At 51.8% G+C, this 23,726-nt stretch overlaps 1 protein-coding gene across 1 annotated transcript in view; it reads left to right on the forward strand.

Moving 5' to 3' along the window:
- The first annotated feature begins 589 nt into the window (after positions 1 to 589).
- Positions 590 to 23,726, forward strand: part of NCS1 (neuronal calcium sensor 1) — a 257,749-nt gene continuing 234,612 nt past the window's right edge. The window contains exon 1 of the mRNA XM_069237053.1: positions 590 to 920. Coding sequence (XP_069093154.1) covers positions 857 to 920 — 64 coding nt within the window. The 5' untranslated portion in view covers positions 590 to 856. The remainder of the gene's footprint in view (positions 921 to 23,726) is intronic.

The following is a 23,726-nucleotide window of genomic DNA, read 5'->3' on the forward strand; positions in this document are numbered from 1 at the left end:
AAAGAAAAGGATAGACAGGGGGAGAGAAGAGGAATGAGAAGGAAGGAGAGAGGAGGGAGGAGAGAAGGAACAAAGAAAAGGGAAGAGAGGGCGAGAGAAAGAGGAAGGAGTAGGGCAGGAGAAAAGGAGGGAGGAGAGAAGGGGAAGGAACAAAGAAAAGGGTAGAGAGGGAGTGAGAAAGGGGCAGGAGGAGGGAAGTGAGAAAGGAGGGAGGAGAAAAGGGGAAGGAACCAAGAAAGGGGAGAGAGGGAGTGAGAAAGGGGCAGGAGAAGGGAAGGAGAAAGCAGGGAGGAGAGAAGGAACAAAGAAAGGGGAGAGAGGGAGAGAGAAAGGGGCAGGAGGAGGAAAGTGAGAAAGGAGGGAGGTGAGAAGGGAAAGGAACAAAGAAAGGGGAGAGAGGGAGAGAGAAAGAGGAAGGAGAAGGAAGGCGAGGGGAGGGAGGAGAGGAGGGGAAGGGACAGAGGAGAGGAGGAGGGCCGGCAGGTGGGAGGGGCGTCTGTGGAAGCGACGGGTGAGAGTCGGTAACCAGGGACAACCAAGCAACAGAGGAGGAGGGAGGAGGAGAGGCTGAGAGAAGGGGGGAGGAGGCAGAAGAGGAGGAGGAGAGGCAGAGGCCGCGAGGAGACGAGCCCGGGCAGTATTGGGAACCCCCTAGCTGTCAGAGACCGGGCATCCCCCCGCCCCCCTCCACGGACGGAACCCCCTCTCCCCCCAACAGAATCCACCTCCCCCCCCCCCAGGAGCTGCTGTGTCACCCCCAGCACCCGCAGGATCTGCAGCGGAGAGGGGGCGCGGGCCCGGACCCCCACACTCGGGATTGATGCCCTGAGCGCCCCCAGGGACCCCCAGGAGCAGGATGGGGAAATCCAACAGCAAGCTGAAGCCCGAGGTGGTGGAGGAGCTGACGAGGAAGACGTACTGTGAGTATCAGACCCCACTGCCCCCCCAAAATACTCCGAAGAGGTACTGTGAGTATCAGACCCCGCTGCCCCCCAAAATACTGTGAAGAGGTACTGTGAGTATCAGACCTCACTGCCCCCCAAAATACTCTGAAGACGTACTGTGATTATCAGACCCCACTGCCCCCAAAAATACTGTGAAGACGTACTGTATCATACCTCACTGCCCCCCCCAAAAATACTGTGAAGACGTACTGTGAGTATCATACCCTACTCCCCCCAAAAATACTGTGAAGACGTCCTATGAGTATCAGACCCTCTGCCCCCCCCTTCCCCGGCCCCCCAAAATACTGTAAAAACGTCCTGTGAGTGTCAGACTCTACTGGCCCCCCAAAATGCTGTGAAGACGTTTTGCCCCCCCCCAAAAGAAAATACTGTGAAGACGTACTGTGAGTATCAGACACCACTGCCCCCCTCCCCCCCCAAAAAAAACAAATGCTGCGGAGACGCACTGTATCAGCCCCACCGAGGACTCCCCCACCCCCCCCCCCCCAAAAAATACCGTGAAGTCGTACTGTGAGTATCAGATCACACTGGCCTCTCCTGGGGAGCATTGTGAGTATCAGACCCCACTGGCCCCTTTTGGGGAGCAGCGTGCCCCTCAATACTGTGAAGACGTACTTTATCAGACCACGCTGGTTCATTCTGGGGAGCAGAACCGCCCCCCCCCCCAAAAAAAAAAAAAAAAACTTTGAAGACGTACTGTGAGTATCATATCTCATTGGCATTTTCTGGGGAGCAGCATGGCTCCCCATCCACCCCCCAAATACTGCGAAGACATACTGTGAGTATCAGACCCCAGTGGCATTTTCTAGGGAGCAGCATGCCCCGACCCAAATACTGTGAAGACCTTCTTCGAGTATCATACCCCAATTGCCTTTTTTGGGGAGCAGCGCCGCCCCCAAAAATGCTCTGAAGACGTACTGTGAGAATCAGAAATAATTCCCCCCCTTCTGGGAGCAGAGCCTTTACCAAACAAATCCTGAGAGTATCAAACCCCACCGCCCCACCTGGGGAGCAGAGTCCCCCCAAAATGCTGTGAAGACGTACTGAAAGTAGCAGACCCCGCATCCGGAGGGCAGCAGAACCCCCAACCGGGGAAGAAAAGCTAGAATACCCCCTTCTGAAAGTCAATCCCCTACAGAAAGACACCAGGTCCCTCTGCAGTTCCAGACAGTATCAGACGCACCTCTTCCCCATGCAATGCCTGCTTACCCTATCCCCCATGCAATAACTGCACACATTACTCTCATGCAAAACTGCTCACAGCAGGTCTAATGCAATAACCCCTCAACCTAACCCTATGTAATAAATGGTCACCATAGCCTGGCATGATAACTGCTCGCACCAGCCCCTGCACAATACCCACTTACAGTTCCACATGATAACTGCTGACCTAAGTCTCAATGCAATAACCGCTCACATTAACCTCATGCAATAACTCCTCAACCTAATCCCATGTGATAAATGCTCACCGTAGCCTGGTGTGATAACTACTCGCGTCATCCCCTGTATGACACCAGATTACAGTCAGATACTATAACCGCTGACCTACCTCTCAGTGCAATAACTGCTCACATTAGCCTCGTGCAATAAGTCTTCAGCCTAACCCCATGTAATAAATGCTCTCCATAGCCTGGCGTGATAACTGCTCGCACCAGCAGCTGTCTGATACCCACTTACAGTCCCATACGATAACTGCTGACCTAAGTCTCAATGCAATAACTGCTCACATTAGCCTCATGCAATAACTCCTCAACCTAATCCCATGTGATAAATGCTCACCGTAGCCTGGCATGATAACTACTTGCGTCATCCCCTGTACGATACCAGCTTACAGTCAGATACGATAACCGCTGACCTAACTCTTAGTGCAATAACTGCTCACATTAGCCTCGTGCAATAAGTCCTCAGCCTAACCCCATGTAATAAATGCTCTCCATAGCCTGGCTTGATAACTGCTTGCACCAGCCTCTGCCCGATACCCACTTACAGTCCCATACGATAACTGCTGACCTAAGTCTCAATGCAATAACTGCTCACAGTAGCCTCATGCAATAACTCCTCAACCTAATCCCATGTGATAAATGCTCACCGTAGCCTGGCATGATAACTACTCGCGTCATCCCCTGTACGATACCCGCTTACATTCAGATACGATAACCGCTGACCTAACTCTTAGTGCAATAACTGCTCACATTAGCCTCGTGCAATAAGTCCTCAGCCTAACCCCATGTAATAAATGCTCTCCATAGCCTGGCTTGATAACTGCTTGCACCAGCCTCTGCCCGATACCTGCTTACAGTCCCATTTGATAACCGGTGACCTAAGTCTCAATGCAATAACTACTCACATTAGACCCATGCAGTAAGTCCTGAACCTAACCCCATGTATTAAGTGCTCACTATAGCCTGATGTGATAACTGCTCACAGCAGCCCCTGTCTGATACCTGCTTACAGTCCCATATGATAACTGCTGATCTAAGAGTCCGTGCAATAATTGCTCACATTAGTTAGCCTCATGCAATAACTCCTCAACCTAACACCATGTAAGAAATGCTCACCATAGCCTGGCGTGATAACTGCTCACACCAGCCCTGGTCCGATACCTGCTTACAGTCTCATATGATAACCGCTGACCTAAGTCTCAATGCAATAACTGCTCACATTAGTTAGCCCCATGCAATAACTCTTCAACCTAACCCCATATATTAAATGCTCACCATAGCCTGGCATGATAACTGCTCACATCAGCCCGTGTCCGATACCTGCTTACAGTCCAATATGATAACCAGTGACCTAAGAGTCAATGCAATAACTGCTCACATTAGTTAGGCCCATGCAATAACTCCTCAACCCAACTCCATGTAATCAATGCTCACCATAGCCTGGCGGAATAACTGCTCACACCAGCCCCTGTCTGATACCTGCTTACAGTCCCATATGATAACCGCTGACCTAAGTCTCAATGCAATAACTTCTTACATTAGCCCCATGCATTAACTCCTCACCTTTCCTCTGTGTAAAGTGTTCAAGTCTGCCTTCATGTCATGATTACTCTTACTAGCACCATCTAATAACTGCTCACGCCATCGACAATGCAATAACTCCTCAACATGATCCCATGTAATAACTGTTCAATCCAGCTTCCATGTAATAACTACTCACACCATCCTCACGTAATAAACGATCAAAGCACACCTGTTGCTACCCAGTACTTTTTTACAGTCCTATACTATAACTGCTGATCTGAGTTGCATGTACTAACTGACTTATCCACCCTATAAAACCTGTTCCAACCAGCCCGCATGTGATAACTACTTACCCCATGTCCCAGGTTACACCTTACTGACACCTCCCCCACCGAATGACTGTCGCCCAAGCCCCAGTGCAATAACTCTTCAACCTGTCCGATATGTAATGACTGCCGGGGTGTCCTCCATGCAAAAAATGCTCACATATCTCCCAGTGCAATAAGTTATAAGCTTCCTTCCCTGTAATAACTACTCAAACAAGCGCCCATGCATTAACGGGTCACTACACCAGATATAACTGCTCACGTTGCGCTTAGTGCATCAGGTGTTCACAGTTCAATTTTTACCCCAACCCCATGCAATAACTGGTCCTCCCCACCCCATGCAATAAATGCTCCCATGTGATGCTTCTACCCAAGCCTGCTTCTGTCTCTAGTTACCATATAGCACCTCCAAACTCTGGCTACCATGCTATAAGTATTCTCGCAAGCCCCCATAGGACACCTCCTTACCCCAGCCCTCATATCTAGCCCCATGTGATAACCTCTCCACCCAGTACCCACGCATTTAATCAGCACCACCACAAGGACCACCCACTCAGGAGCCATATGACAACTGCCATATCATCAGTGTCTCTTTCTGCCCCACGCAATAGTTTTTCATTCCAGTCCTAGTGTAGTTTCTCTCGGTCTCCCATGTAATAACTCCTCACCACACTCCAGTGTGATGTCCGCTTATCTGATGACACATGCTAAATGACTCCCTCTCTCACCCAGAGTGATGACTGCTCACCACAGAACCTGTAGTTTGGGTGACCACTTGATAACGTCTCCCTTTCGTGTACCATGTAATGCCCAAGAGATAACTGCTCACTTCAGTCCCATTTATTTAACAGCCCCCTCAATCACACATGCAATAGCTGTTCGCTTCAGTCCCATGCAGAGCCCCCTTCCAGTTCTGGGTAATGACTGTTTCTTGGAGCCACTAGCAGTGGCTGCCTTCTGCCCTCCCATCCAATAACTGCTGTCTCTACCTCCTACGGATTATTACCTGCCCTCACCAACACCATGCAGTAATAGCACACCACAGCCACCTACTCCAGACCACATGCAATACCTTCAGCAACTGGCCCTTCCAGTCACAATGTGATATCTGTCACTCCTGTATAATAGCATCTTCTGCCACTCCTGTGTAATAGCATCTTCTGCCAGTCCCCAGTTCCTGCCACTCCTCTGTAATAGCATCTTCTGCCAGTCCCCAGTGCATGCATCTTCTGCCAGTCCCAAGTGCATGCCACTCCTGTATAATAGCATCTTCTGACAGTGCCCCGTGCATGCCACTCCTGTGTAATAGCATCTTTTGCCAGTCCCCAGTGCCTGCCACTCCTGTGTAATAGCATCTTCTGCCAGTCCTCAGGGCCTGCTACTCTTGTGTAATAGCATCTTCTGCCACTCCCCAGTGCCCGCTACTCCTGTGTAATAGCATCTTCTGCCAGTCCCCTCCACTCCTGTGTAATGGCATCTTCTGCCACTCCCCAGTGCTCGCCACTCCTGTGTAATAGCATCTTCTGCCAGTCCTCATTGCCTGCCACTCCTGTGTAGTAGCATCTTCTGCCACTCCTGTGTAATAGCATCTTCTGCCAGTCCCCAATGCCTGCCACTCATGTGTAACAGCTTCTTCTGCCAGTCCCCAGTGCCTGCCACTCATGTGTAATAGCATATTCTGCCAGTCCCCAGCACCTGCCACTCCTGTGTAATAGCACCCTCTGCCAGTCCCTAGTTCCTGCTACTCCTGTGTAATAGCATTTTCTGCCAGTCCCCAGTGCCTGCCACTCCTCTGTAACAGGATCTTCTGCCAGTCCCCAGTGCCTGCCACTCCTCTGTAATAGCATCTTCTGCCAGTCCTCAGTGCCCACCACACCTGTGTAATAGCATCTTCTGCCAGTCCCCAGTGAACGTCACTCCTGTGTAATAGCATCTTCTGCCACTCCCCAGTGCCTGCCACTCCTGAGTAATAACATCTTCTGCCAGTCCCCAGTGCCTGCCACTCCTGTGTAACAGCATCTTCTGTCAGTCCCCAGCACCTGCCACTCCTGTGTAATAGCATCTTTTGCCAGTCCCCAGTGCCTGCCACTCCTGTGTAATAGCATCTTCTGTCAGTCCCCAGTTCCTGCCACTCCTCTGTAATAGCATCTTCTGCCAGTCCCCAGTGCCCGCCACTCCTGGGTAATAGCATCTTCTGCCAGTCCCCAGTGCCTGCCACTCCTGGGTAATAGCATCTTCTGCCAGTCCACAGTACATGCCACTCCTGGGTAATAGCTTATTCTGCCACTCCCCAGTGCCTGCCACTCCTGTGTAATAGCATCTACTGCCAGTCCCCAGTGCCTGCCACTCCTGTGTAATAGCATCTTCTGTCAGTCCCCAGTGCCTGTCACTCCTGTGTAATAGCATCTTCTGCCAGTCCCCAGTGAACGTCACTCCTGTGTAATAGCATCTTCTGCCACTCCCCAGTGCCTGCCACTCCTGAGTAATAACATCTTCTGCCAGTCCCCAGTGCCTGCCACTCCTGTGTAACAGCATCTTCTGTCAGTCCCCAGCACTTGCTACTCCTGTGTAATAGCATCTTTTGCCAGTCCCCAGTGACCGCCACTCCTGTGTAACAGCATCTTCTGCCAGTCCCCAGTGCCCGCCACTCCTGTGTAATAGCATCTTCTGCCAGTCCCCAGTGCCTGCCACGCCTGGGTAATATCACCTTCTGCCAGTCCCCAGTGCCTGCCACTCCGATGTAATAGCATCTTCTGCCAGTCCCCAGTGCATGCCACTCCTGTGTAATAGCATCTTCTGCTAGTCCCCAGTGCCTGCCACTCCTGTGTAATAGCATATTCTGCCCCTCCCCAGTGACCGCTACTCCTTTGTAATAGCATCTTCTGCCAGTCCCCAGTGCATACCACTCCTGTGTAATAGCATCTTCTGCCAGTCTGCAGTGTCTGCCACTCCTGTGTAATAGCATCTTCTGCCAGTCCTCAGTGTCTGCCACTCCTGTGTAATAGCATCTTCTGCCACTCCCCAGTGCCTTCTTCTCCTGGGTAATAGCATCTTCTGCCAGTTCCCCATGCCCACCACTCCTGTGTAATTTCACCTTCTGCCAGACCCCAGTGCTTACCACTCCTGTGTAATAGCACCTTCTGCCAGTCCCCAGTGCCCGCCACTCCTGTGTAATAGCATCTTTTTGCCAGTCCCCAGTGCCTGCCACTCCTGTGTAACAGCATCTTCTGCCAGTCTCCAGTGCCTGCCACTCCTGGGTAATAGCATCTTCTGCCAGTTCCCCATGCCCACCACTTCTGTGTAATAGCATCTTCTGCCAGTCTCCAGTGCCTGCCACTCCTGGGTAATAGCATCTTCTGCCAGTCCCCAGTGCCTACCACTCATTGTAATAGCATCTTCTGCCAGTCCCTAGTTCCTGCCACTCCTCTGTAATAGCATCTTCTGCCAGTCCCCAGTGCCCGCCACTCCTGTGTAATAGCATCTTCTGCCAGTCCCCAGTGCCTGCCACTCATTGTAATAGCATCTTCTGCCAGTCCCTAGTTCCTGCCACTTCTGTGTAATAGCATCTTCTGCCAGTCCCCAGTGCCCGCCACTCCTGTGTAATAGCATCTTCTGCCAGTCCCCAGTGCCTGCCACTCGTCTGTAACAGGATCTTCTGCCAGTTCCCAGTGCCTGCCACTCCTCTGTAATAGCATCTTCTGCCAGTCCCCAGTGCCCACCACTCCTGTGTAATAGAATCTTCTGCACGTCCCCAGTGCCCGCCACTCCTGTGTAATAGCATCTTGTGCCAGTCCCCAGTGCCCGCCACTCCTTTGTAATAGCATCTTGTGCCAGTCCCCAGTGCCTGCCACTCCTGTGTAATAGCATCTTGTGCCAGTCCCCAGTGCCCGCCACTCCTGTGTAAAAGCATCTTCTGCCAGTCCCTAATGCCTGCCACTCATGTGTAACAGCTTCTTCTGCCAGTCCCCAGTGCCTGCCACTCATGTGTAACAGCATCTTCTGCCAGTCCCCAGTGCCTGCCACTCCTGTGTAATAGCATCTTTTGCCAGTCCCCAGTGCCGGCCACTCATTGTAATAGCATCTTCTGCCAGTCTCTAGTTCCTGCCACTTCTGTGTAATAGCACCTTCTGCCAGTCCCCAGTGTCTGCCACTCCTGTGTAATAGCATCTTCTGCCAGTCCCCAGTGCCAGCCACTCCAGTGTATTAGCACCCTCTGCCAGTCCCTAGTTTCTGCCACTCCTGTGTAATAGCATCTTCTGCCAGTCCCCAGTGCCTGCCACTCCTCTGTAACAGGATCTTCTGCCAGTCCCTAGTGCCCACCACTCCTGTGTAATAGCATCTTCTGCCAGTCCCTAGTGCCCGTCACTCCTGTGTAATAGCATCTTCTACCACTCCCCAGTGCCTTCCACTCCTGTGTAACAACATCTTATGCCAGTCCCCAGTGCCAGCCACTCCTGTGAAATAGCATCTTCTGCCAGTTCACAGTGCCTGCCACTCCTGTGTAATAGCACCCTCTGCCAGTCCCTACTTCCTGCCACTCCTGTGTAATAACATCTTATGCCAGTCCCTAGTTCCTGCCACTCCTCTGTAATAGCATCTTCTGCCAGTCCCCAGTGCCCGCCACTCCTGTGTAATAGCATCTTCTGCCAGTCCCCAGTGCCTGCCACTCATTGTAATAGCATCTTCTGCCAGTCCCTAGTTCCTGCCACTTCTGTGTAATAGCATCTTCTGCCAGTCCTCAGTGCCCGCCACTCCTGTGTAATAGTATCTTCTGCCAGTCCCCAGTGCCCGCCACTCCTGTGTAATAGCATCTTCTGCCAGTCCCCAGTGCCAGCCACTCGTCTGTAACAGGATCTTCTGCCAGTTCCCAGTGCCTGCCACTCCTCTGTAATAGCATCTTCTGCCAGTCCCCAGTGCCCACCACTCCTGTGTAATAGAATCTTCTGCACGTCCCCAGTGCCCGCCACTCCTGTGTAATAGCATCTTGTGCCAGTCCCCAGTGCCCGCCACTCCTTTGTAATAGCATCTTGTGCCAGTCCCCAGTGCCTGCCACTCCTGTGTAATAGCATCTTGTGCCAGTCCCCAGTGCCCGCCACTCCTGTGTAAAAGCATCTTCTGCCAGTCCCTAATGCCTGCCACTCATGTGTAACAGCTTCTTCTGCCAGTCCCCAGTGCCTGCCACTCATGTGTAACAGCATCTTCTGCCAGTCCCCAGTGCCTGCCACTCCTGTGTAATAGCATCTATTGCCAGTCCCCAGTGCCGGCCACTCATTGTAATAGCATCTTCTGCCAGTCTCTAGTTCCTGCCACTTCTGTGTAATAGCACCTTCTGCCAGTCCCCAGTGTCTGCCACTCCTGTGTAATAGCATCTTCTGCCAGTCCCCAGTGCCAGCCACTCCAGTGTATTAGCACCCTCTGCCAGTCCCTAGTTTCTGCCTCTCCTGTGTAATAGCATCTTCTGCCAGTCCCCAGTGCCTGCCACTCCTCTGTAACAGGATCTTCTGCCAGTCCCTAGTGCCCACCACTCCTGTGTAATAGCATCTTCTGCCAGTCCCTAGTGCCCGTCACTCCTGTGTAATAGCATCTTCTACCACTCCCCAGTGCCTGCCACTCCTGTGTAACAACATCTTATGCCAGTCCCCAGTGCAAGACACTCCTGTGTAATAGCATCTTCTGCCAGTTGACAGTGCCTGCCACTCCTGTGTAATAGCACCCTCTGCCAGTCCCTACTTCCTGCCACTCCTGTGTAATAACATCTTATGCCAGTCCCCAGAGCCTGCCACTCCTGTGTAATAGCATCTTCTGCCAGTCCCCAGTGCCTGCCACTCCTGTGTAATATCATCTTCTGCCAGTCCCCAGTGCCTGCCACTCCTGTGTAATAGCATCTTCTGCCAGTCCCTAGTGCCTGCCACTCATTGTAATAGCATCTTCTGCCAGTCCCTAGTTCCTGCCACTCCTGGGTAATAGCATCTTCTGCCAGTCCCCAGTGCCCACCACTCCTGTGTAATAGCATCTTCTGCCAGTCCCCAGTGCCTGCCACTCATTGTAATTGCATCTTCTGCCAGTCCCCAGTGCCCGCCACTCCTGTGTAATAGCATCTTCTGCCAGTCCCCGCCGCTACTGTGTAATAGCATCTTCTGCCAGTCCCCAGTGCCCGCCACTCCTGTGTAATAGCATCTTCTGCCAGTCCCCAGTGCCTGCCACTCCTGTGTAATAGCATCTTGTGCCAGTCCCCAGTGCCCGTCACTCCTGTGTAATATCATCTTCTGCCAGTCCCCAGTGCCTGCCACTCATTGTAATAGCATCTTCTCCCAGTCCCTAGTTCCTGCCACTTCTGTGTAATAGCATCTTCTGCCAGTCCCAAGTGCCCACCACTCCTGTGTAATAGCATCTTTTGCCAGTCCCCGCCACTCCTGTGTAATAGCATCTTCTGCCACTCCCCAGTGCCTGCCATTCCTGTGTAACAGCATCTTCTGCCAGTCCCCAATGCATGCCACTCCTGTGTAATAGCATCTTCTGCCAGTCCCCAGTGCCTGCCACTCCTGTGTAACTTCATCTTCTGCCACTCCCCAGTGCCTGCCACTCCTGTGTAATACGATCTTCTGCTAGTCCCTAGTGCCTGCCACTCCTTTTTAATAGCATCCTCTGCCACTCCCCAGCGCATGCCATTCCTGTGTAATAGCATCTTCTGCCAGTCCCCAGTGCCCACCACTCCTGTGTAATAGCATCTTCTGCCAGTCCCCAGTGCCTGCCACTCATGTGTAATAGCACCCTCTGCAACTCCCCAATGTCTGCCACTCCTGTGCAATAGCATCTTCTGCCAGTCCCCAGTGCCCACCACTCCTGTGTAATAGCATCCTCTACCACTCCCCAATGTCTGCCACTCTTGTGTAATAGCATCTTCTGCCAGTCCCCAATATCTGCCACTCCTGTGTAATAGCATCTTCTGCCAGTCCCCAGTGCCCGCCACTTATGTGTAATAGCATCTTCTGCCAGTCCGTAGGGCCCACCACTCCTGTGTAATAGCATCTTATGCCAGTCCCCAATGTCTGCCACTCCTGTGTAATAGCATCTTCTGCCAGTCCCCCGTGCCTGCCACTCCTCTGTAACAGGATCTTCTGCCGGTCCCCAGTGCCCACCACTCCTGTGTAATAGCATCTTTTGCCAGTCCCCAGTGCCCGCCACTCCTGTGTAATAGCATCTTCTGCCACTCCCCAGTGCCTGCCATTCCTGTGTAACAGCATCTTCTGCCAATCCCCAATGCATGCCACTCCTGTGTAATAGCATCTTCTGCCAGTCCCCAGTGCCTGCCACTCCTGTGTAACTTCATCTTCTGCCACTCCCCAGTGCCTGCCACTCCTGTGTAATACGATCTTCTGCTAGTCCCTAGTGCCTGCCACTCCTTTGTAATAGCATCCTCTGCCACTCCCCAGCGCATGCCATTCCTGTGTAATAGCATCTTCTGCCAGTCCCCAGTGCCCACCACTCCTGTGTAATAGCATCTTCTGCCAGTCCCCAGTGCCTGCCACTCATGTGTAATAGCACCCTCTGCAACTCCCCAATGTCTGCCACTCCTGTGCAATAGCATCTTCTGCCAGTCCCCAGTGCCCACCACTCCTGTGTAATAGCATCCTCTACCACTCCCCAATGTCTGCCACTCTTGTGTAATAGCATCTTCTGCCAGTCCCCAATTTCTGCCACTCCTGTGTAATAGCATCTTCTGCCAGTCCCCAGTGCCCGCCACCTATGTGTAATAGCATCTTCTGCCAGTCCGTAGGGCCCACCACTCCTGTGTAATAGCATCTTATGCCAGTCCCCAATGTCTGCCACTCCTGTGTAATAGCATCTTCTGCCAGTCCCCCGTGCCTGCCACTCCTCTGTAACAGGATCTTCTGCCGGTCCCCAGTGCCCACCACTCCTGTGTAATAGCATCCTTTGCCACTCCCAAATGTCTGCCACTCCTGTGTAATAGCATCTTCTGCCAGTCCCCAGGGCCTGCCACTCCTGTGTAATAGCATCTTCTGCCAGTCCCCAGTGCCCACCACTCCTGTGTAATAGCATCTTCTGCCAGTCCCCAGTGCCTGCCACTCATGTGTAATAGCATCCTCTGCCACTCCCCAATGTCTGCCACTCCTGTGTAGTAGCATCTTCTGCCAGTCCCCAGTGCTTGCCACTCCTGTGTAATAGGATCTTATGCCAGTCCCCAGTGCCCGCCATTCCTGTGTAATAGCATCTTATGCCAGTCCCCAGTGCCCGCCATTCCTGTGTAATAGCATCTTCTGCCAGTCCCCTGTGCATGCCACTCCTGTGTAATAACACCTTCTGCCAGTCCCCAATGTCTGCCACTCCTGTGTAATAGCATCCTCTGCCACTCCCCAATGTCTGCCACTCCTGTGTAATAGCATCTTCTGCCAGTCCCCAGTGCCCGCCACTCCTGTGTAATAGCATCTTCTGCCACTCCCCAATGCCTGCCACTCCTGTGTAATAGCATCTTCTGCCAGTCCCCAGGGCCCACCCCTCCTGTGTAATAGCATCTTCTGCCACTCCCCAGTGCCTGCCACTCCTGTGTAAAAGCATCTTATGCCACTCCCCAGTGCCTGCCACTCCTGTGTAATAGCATCTTCTGCCAGTCCCCAGTGCATACCACTCCTGTGTAATAGCATCTTTTGTCGGTGCCCAGTGCCCACCACTCCTGTGTAATAGCATCCTCTGCCACTCCCCAATGTCTGCCACTCCTGTGTAAAAATATCTTCTGCCTGTCCCCAGTGCCCACAACTCCTGTGGAACAGCATCTTCTGCCAGTCCCCAGTGCCTGCCACTCCTGTGTAATAGCATCTTCTGCCAGTCCTTAGTTCCTGCCACTTCTGTGTAATAGCATCTTCTGCCAGTCCCCAGTGCCCACCACTCCTGTGCAATAGCATCTTCTGCCAGTCTCCAGTGCCCGCCACTCCTGTGTAATAGCATCTTCTGACAGTCCCCGCCACTCCTGTGTAATAGCATCTTCTGCCAGTCCCCAGTGCCCACCACTCCTGTGTAATAGCATCTTCTGTCAGTCCCAATCCATGCCACTCCTGTGTAATAGAATCTTCTGCCAGTCCACAGTGCCTGCCACTCGTTGTAATAGCATCTTCTGCCATTCCCTAGTTCCTGCCACTTCTGTGTAATAGCATCTTCTGCCAGTCCCCAGTGCCCACCACTCCTGCGTAATAGCATCTTCTGTCAGTCCCAATCCATGCCACTCCTGTGTAATAGAATCTTCTGCCAGTCCACAGTGCCTGCCACTCATTGTAATAGCATCTTCTGCCATTCCCTAGTTCCTTCCACTTCTGTGTAATAGCATCTTCTGCCAGTCCCCAGTGCCCGCCACTCCTGTGGAATAGCATCTTCTGCCAGTCCCCAGTGACTGCCACTCCTGTGTAATAGCATCTTCTGCCAGTCCCCAGTGCCTGCCACTCCTGTGTAATACCATCTTCTGCCATTCCCCAGTGCCTGCCACTCATTGTAATAGCATCTTCTGCCATTCCCTAGTTACTGCCACTTCTGTGTAATAGCATCTTCTGCCAGTCTCCAGTGCCTGCCACTCCTCTGTAACAGCATCTTTTGCCAGTCCCCAGTGCCTGCCACTCCTCTGTAATAGCATCCTCTGCCACTCCCCAATGTCTGCCACTCCTGTGTAATAGAATCTTCTGCCAGTCCCCGCCACTCCTGTGGAATAGCATCTTCTGCCAGTCCCCAGTGCCTGCCACTCCTGTGTAATAGCATCTTCTGCCAGTCCTCAGTGCCTGCCACTCCTGTGTAATAGCATCTTCTGCCAGTCCCCAGTGCCTGCCACTCCTGTGTAATAGCATCTTCTGCCAGTCCCCAGTGCCTGCCACTCATGTGTAATAGCACCCTCTGCCAGTCCCTAGTTCCTGCTACTCCTGTGTAATAGCATCTTCTGCCAGTCCCCAGTGCCTGCCACTCCTGTGTAATAGCATCTTCTGCCAGTCCCCAGTGCCTGCCACTCATGTGTAATAGCACCCTCTGCCAGTCCCTAGTTCCTGCTACTCCTGTGTAATAGCATCTTCTGCCAGTCCCCAGTGCCCGCCACTCCTGTGGAATAGAATCTTCTGCCAGTCCCAATCCATGCCACTCCTCTGTAATAGCATCTTCTGCCACTCCCTGATGCCGGCCACTCCTGTCCACTTGCAGTATTTGCACCATCCATTACCCATGCAATAACGCCTCCCACTCGTGTCGGTGCAGTAATTGTTTTTTTTCATCCCCCATTTAAGTATCTGCTCCCATCCTTTCAGTCTTGAGGTAATTACTGTTGTCTCCGACCCAGAAGAAATGGTTGCTCCCTTCAGCTTCCATGTAATAATTCTGTCTACCCTTTCCCAGAAGTTATCTGACCTTCCCATGTCACAGGATTAATTGCTTCTTCAAGTCCCTATGGGTCATTTGCTCCTTCCTGTTCTCAGGTGAATAGTGTACCTCTCGGTGCCAGGTAATAAGTTAGCCCCTCCCTCTCTAGTACCCGTGCAATAAATGCCCTATCCAGGTATCCTGACAATAAACCTCTCTCTCCAGTAAGTAACTGCTCCTTCCGGCTTCGAAGCAGCCTCCTTTGCACTGACAGTGCTATCAGGCGGTGGTTATCAGACGTCCATGTAATATATTTGTTATCCAACAAGCAGATACGGTCCCTTTCCCTCACTCAACTGCGCTTTCGGATGTTAAACTCTATATTTTGCTTCCACCTTGAAACCACTCAGTACATTTAGGTATGTACACTTGACATTTGTGGTATATTCATGTTTAAGCTGTACCTGTCATTATCACACACCATGCTATGTACTAATAGCTCCCGCCACCCATGAAATAACTGCTCTGACTGCCAATATAACAAGCTTTGGCAAAGACAATATATCTGGCTTTAGGCTGCAAATGTGTTGCTTTACCAAATCTTGTGAATAGTTTTTGTAAAACTGTACAATGTGACTACTTTTTGTGTGTGAGTGTACAGTGAACCCTGTGCCGCCTGCTATATTCTGGGTTGGGTGGAACAAAAATGTGAGTGACACACTGACAGACCAATGCATTTATTTTCCACACTACCTGGCCAGGGTAGCCCTTAGCCCCTGTGATACGTACCCAAGCAGGCAGTGTAATAATTACCCCTCAAGCCCATGAGAGAAATGTCCTGCAGGTTGCGGGCCAAGTAACCTCGCAGCCCATGCAATAAATGGCCCTCGCGCTGTGGGTTGTCCTCTCACAGCCCATGTGATGGATACCCCTACAGGTTATGTGAAACGACCCTGAAAGCCCGTGTGATAATTGCCCCCGAGTCTCAGAAATAACTGTAACTGTTTCCACAGCCCATGTGATAAATTGGTGTTGCAGACTAGGAAGTAACTGCTTACACAACCGATTAGAAAACGACTACTCTTCAGGCCATGTGATAATCCCCACACCCCATGCCCTATATCCTCCTGTCCATAATAGGTACTGCTGCAGACTGGGAAATATCTTCTCCCACAGGCCATAGAACAGCTGCTCTCACAGCCTAGAAGCCAGCTGTTACTACAGTACATGTGATAAATACTCACACAGCTTAGAAAACAAGTGTTAGCACACAGACCATGTGATAAATGCTCTCAGAGCCTAGAAAACAACTGTACCCACAGCACATGTGATAAATACTCTTACAGCTTAGAAAACAACTGTTAGCACACAGACCATGTGATAAATGGTGTCAGAGCCTAGAAACAACTGTAACCACAGCACTTGTGATAAATACTCTTGCAGCGTTTTAAAAAACGGTTACTCACAGCCCATGTGATAAATGCTGTCAGAGTTTAGGAAACAACTGTAAACACATCACATGTAATAAATGCTGTCAGAGCCGATAAAAACAACCGTTAGCACACAGCCCATGTGATAAATGCTGTCAGAGCCTAGAAAACAACTGTAACCACAGGACGTGTGATAAATACTCTTACAGCTTATAAAACAATTGTTAGCACACAGACCATGTGATAAATGCTGTCAGAGCCTAGAAAACAACTGTAACCACAGCACGTGATAAATACTCTTGCAGCGTTGTAAAAAACTGTTACTCACAGCCCATATGACAAATGCTGTCAGAGCTTAGAAAACAATTGTAACCACAGCACATGTGATAAATGCTTTCACATCCTAGAAAAGAACTGTTAGCACACAGCCCATGTAATAAATACTGTCAGAGCCTAGAAAACAACTGTAACCACATCACATGTGATAGATACTCTCACAGCATAGAAAACAACTGTTAGCACACAAGACATGTGATAAATGGTCTCACAGCCTAGAAAAAAACTGTTAGCTTACAGCCCATGTGATAAATACTGTCAGAGCCTAGAAAACACCTGTAACCACAGCACGTGATAAATACTCTCTCAGCCTAGAAAACAACTGTTAGCACACAGCACATGTGATAAATGCTCTCAGAGTTTAGAAAACAACTGTAATCACAGCACATGTGATAAATACTCTCACAGCCAAGAAAGCAACTGTTAGCATACAGCCCATGTGATAAATGCTGTCAGAGCCTAGAAAACAACTGTAACTACAGCACATGTGATAAATACTCTCACAGCCTAGAAAACAACTGTTAGCACACAGCCCATGTGATAAATACTCTCAGAGCCTAGTCAACATCTGTAACCACAGCATGTGTGATAAATGCTCTCACAGCCTAGGAAAAACTGTTACCACAAAACCCATGTTATAAATGCTTTCAGAGCCTACAAAACAACTGTAACCACAGCACATGTGATAAATGTTCTCACAGCCTAGAAAAAAACTGTTACCAGCAGTCCATGTGATAAATCCTCTCAGAGCTTAAACAACAGCTGTAACCACAGCACGTGATAAATGTTCTCTCAGCCTAGAAAAGACCTGTTAGCACACAGCCCATGTGCTAAATGCTCTAAGAGCTTAGAAAACAACTGTAACCACAGCATGTATGATAACTTCTGTCACAGCCTAGAAAATGTTACCACACAGCCCATGTGATAAATGCTCTCAGAGTTCCTTCCATAGTCTGGATAACTGATGCCAATGCCCAGACAATAAAAGAGCCTCTGCCCAGAGAAACCTGCTCCTACAGCTGAGATTATCCCTCACCCTTACTGACCAATGTTATGCCTGCCCTCAGAGCCCGGTGTTACCTGCTCACACCGCTCATAGCCCGTGGTGTAAGTGCCATCATAGCCCAGAGCTCACTGACCTTTTCACCCTCTCTACTGGGAGAGGCAGCCTCTCCTGCGAGCCCCCGGTGCCCCATCGCAGGTGAATTAGAGATGCACCAAGTGGACAAATGCTCGGGGCCCCGCCCTCCAAGGGGCCCCTGGGAAGGGCAATTCTCTGTTTATTGCAGTTTTGTCTGTTTCTGTGTCTCACCCTTTAACGTACATTTCTGTATTTTTGGCATGAGGGGGCCTGATTTAGAAGGAAATGTGGAATACATTCCAAAGTTGTTCCAAACAGTGGCCCCCAAAATACCTCTTGTGGGGACCCCAACATTCCCGATGAAGACAGTGCGTGACGGAGCAGCTGATCTCCCTCTCCCAACTGTAAATGCTTATTTTAATGTGACTTCTCGAGTGCTGTATGGAGCGCCGAATGTCTTTTTTTGTTTGTATCAATTCTTTTATTGATTAATGTATGAATTGATAAAACAAAAACAGTGGCGTGCAAGGTCAGTTTATTCCCATATAAAGATATAAATGTCGACTGTGATACGCATGCCAATAACAAGCAAAATATATAAAGAGATGGGGAGGAGAGAATGCGGGTGGGTGGGGGGGAGGGGTGGTGAGTTCAGTGAATGTAACGAGGGCAAAGCAAAGGTCTGAGCGAACTATGGGAGGCGGACAAGGGTATCTTGCAAAAAGGGGGTCCACGTAAGAAGAAAAATGTCTGCTCTGTCCATTAAATTATAAATGATCTTTTCATACGATGCGAAGCACCGAATGTTATCTTATGGCTACTTCACGGCGCTAGCCCGTCGTGTGGGTGCTGCGTTGGCGGGAAATGTTGCAAAGCTGAGGGTTCTCTGATTGGTGAGCCCAATAACTCATGTTCTCGGATTGGTGAGCTCCGGCCCTCATGTTCTCTGATTGGTGGTGCCCAATAACTCATGTTCTCCGATTGCTGAGGTCCAGGCCCTCATGCTATCTGATTGGTGGGTCCAAAAACTCATGTGCTTTGATTGGTGGTGCCCAATTACTCATGTTCTCCGATTGCTGAGGTCCAGCCTCTCATGCTTTCTGATTGGTGGTGCCCAATAACTCATGTTCTGAGGTTGCTGAGGTCCAGCCCCTCGTGTTCTCTGATTGGTGGTACCAGATAACTCATGTTCTGATGTTGCTGAGGCCCAGCCCCTCATGTTCTCTGATTGGTGGTGCAAGATAACTCATGTTATGAGGTTGCTGAGGTCAAGCCCCTCATGCTCTCTGATTGGTGGTGCCAGATAACTAATGTTTTGAGGTTGCTGAGATCCAGCCCCTCATATTCTCTGATTGGTGGTGCCAGATAACTCATGGTCTGAGGTTGATGAGGACCAACCCCCTCATGTTCTCTGATTGCTGAGGACCAACCCCCTCATGTTCTCTGATTGCTGAGGGTCGGTCCTTCATGTTCTCTGATTGGTGGGCTCAATATCTAATGTTCTCTGATTAGTGAAGGCTAGCCCTTCATGATCTCTGATTAGTGGTGCCCAATAACTCATGTTCTCTGATTAGTGAGGTCAAGTCCCTCGTGCTCTCTGACTGGTGATGACCAATCCCCTCATGTACTCTGATTCGTGGTGCCCAGTAACTCATCTTCTCTGATTGGTGATATCTGGGCACTCATGATCACTGATTGGTGGGGCCTGGCCCCCTTAAGTTAACTGATTGGCAAGGCTCGGCCCCTCATGTTTACTGATTGATGGGGCTTGGTCCCATATGTCCCCATGGACAGCAGAAGATTGTGTTTAAGGGAGGCACACTACTAGCATTAAACGCTACGAGGAACCAGGCATTTTCTTCCAATGGCAGACTGTACATACCCTAGTTCTGTACGTGCCTGGTACGGCAGTGAGTTGGCGGGGGGGGGGGGTGTAGCTGCTTTCTGTACACCCCTTCACTGGCCAGCCTTTGAAGGCCATGAACCCCTGATTCTATTGAGAGGTGCACTGGATAAAACTGGGGGTCATTTGTAGTCTGTAGGGTTTTGGATACAGCGCCCTGAGCATGAGGTCTGCTAGGAGCTGTACTGTGCTGCCGGGGGTCACGAGGGTGCTGTGGACTGTCTCAGAGTTTAGCTAAGCTCTCACGTACACCAACTTGCCCCCCAACTCCATTCTGCTGCAGTTAATTTATTTATGTATATTTATATAGCGCGGACATTACCCAAGGGTGCTAGAGCACTTTACAGGAGAGATACTTTGTTACATGAAAGTTACAGATGGTTTAAGAGAAACAAAACCACTATAAGCAGGGCCACTGGAATTATGCGGCAGGAGAGGGCCAAATTATGTGTCAGGGTTAAGTAAATAACGTGGCAAGAAAATGCAAATTATGCAGCATAATGCGCCCACATTTTGAAATAGTATTACTTATATTTTTTCATAATTTTTAAACTTGGTAACACTGCCTGGGCATTGGTTACACCTCATTAGTAACATTTTAATACCCAAATATAGCAATAAGGAACAAAAAGCTGGCAAGTCCAGGTTTGCAAAGCGCCTTTCACTGCGCGGCAACCCACGTATTGCATGTTTAGTAACTTTTGAACTGTGTGAGCTAGAAACATTTTATTGTTAAAATCTGCATATTATGTGGCAGATGAGGGATTAAATGGCAAATTTATAATTATGCAAAACTCCTGCAGCCGCACAATCGCACAATTCCAGTGGCCCTGGTTATAAGTATTTACAGAGGCTGACAGTGCAACCAGGCAGAGCCTTACATAAAACAGAATATACAAGAGGAGTATACAGCCGTGAAAGGTTGAGGTAGTACAGAGATCAGTGCCAAGAGCTGATTAGTGTTTTAGCTAATATAGCGTTGAAGAGAAGGGCTCTCACGTGCCTTGAGAGGAGTGAGCTCCAGGTGCTGGTTACACTACCCGAGAAGGAGTGTGCCATCAGTCCTTCCCTTTTTAAGGACCGGGGTTCATAGGCGTCGTTTAGCGGAAATGACATCACATGCCAACTAGCCTCTGCTTTAAAAAAAAAACAAAAAAAACACACACACTCACACACTCCCTCTCAAGCTCCGTGGCCAGATAGGGTGATATTCCAGCTAACTGTACTCCATTTTTTATTACACTACTAGATGCGCATTAAGAAACATGTGGGTGAGGCGTGAGAGAGCTGTGTCTGTGGGGTCCGGAAGGTTAGGGGACAAAAACTGCATGAGTGTAATACCCAAGTGCCAGTGCCGGGTGTTAACCTTCAGCTCTTGATGTGCAGTACCAACACACGTGAAATGGCTGCCCTCCCTTGTGCCACATGTGTGGTGTCCAACCCCCTTCCCCCCCCCGACCGGGTAGTGGGGCCCAAGGGAGGCAGTATTTCCAAAGAGAGCAGTATTGGCGCTACCTGGCTGCACAGGTGTTCTCTTGCTGGCTCACATTTATCCAGTAAGGCAATACCAAGAAATCTCTAAACCCTGATGAAGTCCCTTGTTGGGGCGAAACGTGTTGACTGGGAGGAAGTTTGCTGTTGTGAAGACTAAAGGAATACTTTTTGTTGGATACCATATCTTGGCTCCTAATGTATTTACTGGCTTTTGATGGTTCCTTTGAGATTACATGTGCAGCATCTGAAAGGTGTAAAATGTACAAAGGTAATGCAGGCAATACATATATAATCTGGACCTAGCATCCCTACAAAGAAAGTTTGTAAAAGGCCATATACATCTGTGTTCAGAAACACATGTGGAAACAAGAGGCATGCAGACCTGATTTGCTGTGAGTTGTGACATTGTGGGTGCACCGCGTGTCACCAGTGACGTGACAAGGACTTCATGGGCACTAAAGCAAGGAAAGAACACCCCACCTCTGGGCTCTAGTTGAGTAGTAAAAGACAGCCATAAATAGGGTGCAGAGGACCTTTAAACTCCCGGGTCCTCGGTGCCCCTGCACCCGCTGCACCTCTGATAGCATGACCCTGCATGCCACCGTGACCAGGGCCCTCTGTTGTGAGATGGGCAAGTTACTGATGGGGTGTCTGTTGGGGGGGCTTTCCTATTTGGTGTTCGTCTGTGGCGCCCCCACAGTTCACAGAACAAGACACCCCCAAGATAATTGTGTTCTGTAGAAGTTTCTCATTAATTGATTAATTAATTGGTTAATGCATTCAGCACACTGCAGACAACAGGACAATACCTTCCCTGTATAACACACACACACAACTCTACCTGGTGTTGGGTGAAGAGGGTGAAGGGGCGGGGGCCACGGGGGTGGTCCGTCAGTCACCTGACCACTGAGTCCTCGCACGAGGGACGGCACGTGGACATGTCCTGTTGCCCTCGCAGTTGGTGTGCAGGGGTCCAGCACGTGACAGCAGACAGTCGGGTACCCCCGTCAGTAGTGGGGTGACTGTGCCTTGCCCCTTCCCATCGGGCCGTTATTGTCCAAGTGGCTGAAGACACCCACCCGGGTACCCCCAGGACGGTGGGGTGATTGTGCCCTGCCGCCCTTCTCCTACTGGGCCCATTCTTGTCCATGGTGACAGTTCCCTGCCCCCCCATGGGGACAGTTTTGTCCAGGTGGCAGCAGACACTCTCTTGAGCCCCCCAGGATGGTGAGTGGTGCAGCAGGCAGTGGGTGGCTGGCACGGGCCCCCGTTGCAGCAGGCAGAGGTAGTTGGCACTCGCCCGTAGTGCAGCAGGCAGTGGGCGGCTGGCACGGGCCCCTGGTGCAGCAGGCAGTGGGTGGCTGGTATGGGCCCCTGGTGCAGCAGGCAGTGGGCGGCTGGCACGGGACCCTGGTGCAGCAGGCAGTGGGCGGCTTGTATATTCCCCTGGTGCAGCAGGCAGTGGGTGGCTGGCACGGGCCCCTGGTGCAGCAGGCAGTGGGTGGCTGGCACGGGCCCCTGGTGCAGAAGACAGTGGGTGGCTGGCATGGGCTCCTGGTGCTGCAGGCAGTGGGCGGCTGGCATGGGCCCCTGGTGCAGCAGGCAGTGGGTGGCTGGCTTGGGCCTCTGGGGCAGCAGGCAGTGGGCGGCTGGCACGGGCCCCTGGTGCAGAAGGCAGTGGGTGGCTGGCAATGGCTCCTGGTGCAGCCGACAGTGGGTGGTTGGTATTGGCCCCTGGTGCAGAAGGCAGTGGGTGGCTGGCACGGGCCCCTGGTGCAGAAGGCAGTGGGTGGCTGGCACGGGCCCGTGGTGCAGCAGGCAGTGGGTGGCAGGGACGGGCCCCTGGTGCAGCAGGCAGTGGGTGGCTGGCTTGGGCCCCTGGGGCAGCAGGCAGTAGGTGGCTGGCATTGGCTCCTGGTGCAGCAGACAGTGGGTGGCTGGCATTGGCTCCTGGTGCAGCAGACAGTGGGCGGCTGGCACGGGCCCCTAGTGCAGCAGGCAGTGGGTGGCTGGCTTGGGCCCCTGGGGCAGCAGGCAGTGGGCGGCTGGCATGGGCCCCTGGTGCAGAAGGCAGTGGGTGGCTGGCATTGGCTCCTGGTGCAGCATACAGTGGGTGGTTGGTATTGGCCCCTGGTGCAGCAGGCAGTGGGTGGCTGGCTTGGGCCCCTGGTGCAGCAGGCAGTGGGTGGTTGGTATTGGCCCCTGGTGCAGCAGGCGGTGGGTGGCTGGCTTGGGCCCCTGGTGCAGCAGGCAGTGGATGGTTGGTATTGGCCCCTGGTGCAGCAGGCAGTGGGTGGCTGGCACGGGCCCCTGGTGCAGCAGGCAGTGATCGGCTGGCACGGGCCCCTGATGCAGCAGGCAGTGGGTAGCTGGCATGGGCCCCTGGTGCAGCAGGCAGTGGGTGGCTGGTATTGGCCCCTGGTGCAGCAGGCAGTGGGTGGCTGGCACGGGCCCCTGGTGCAGCAGGCAATGATCGGCTGGCACGGGCCCCTGGTGCAGCAGGCAGTGGGCGACTGGTATATACCCCTGGTGCAGAAGACAGTGAGTGGCTGGCATGGGCCCCTGGTGCAGCAGGCAGTGGGTGGCTGGCTTGGGCCCCTGGTGCAGCAGGCAGTGGGTGGCTGGCACGGGCCCCTGGTGCAGCAGGCAGTGATCGGCTGCACGGGCCCCTGGTGCAGCAGGCAGTGGGCAGCTGGGACAGGCCCCTGGTGCAGCAGGCAGTGGGTGGCTGGTATTGGCCCCTGGTGCAGCAGGCAGTGGGTGGCTGGCACGGGCCCCTGGTGCAGCAGGCAGTGATCGGCTGGCACGGGCCCCTAGTGAAGCAGGCAGTGGGCGGCTGGGACGGGCCCCTGGTGCAGCAGGCAGTGCGTGGCTGGAA

Source organism: Pleurodeles waltl, chromosome 6 (assembly GCF_031143425.1).
Source record: "Pleurodeles waltl isolate 20211129_DDA chromosome 6, aPleWal1.hap1.20221129, whole genome shotgun sequence".
NCBI lineage: Eukaryota > Metazoa > Chordata > Amphibia > Caudata > Salamandridae > Pleurodeles > Pleurodeles waltl.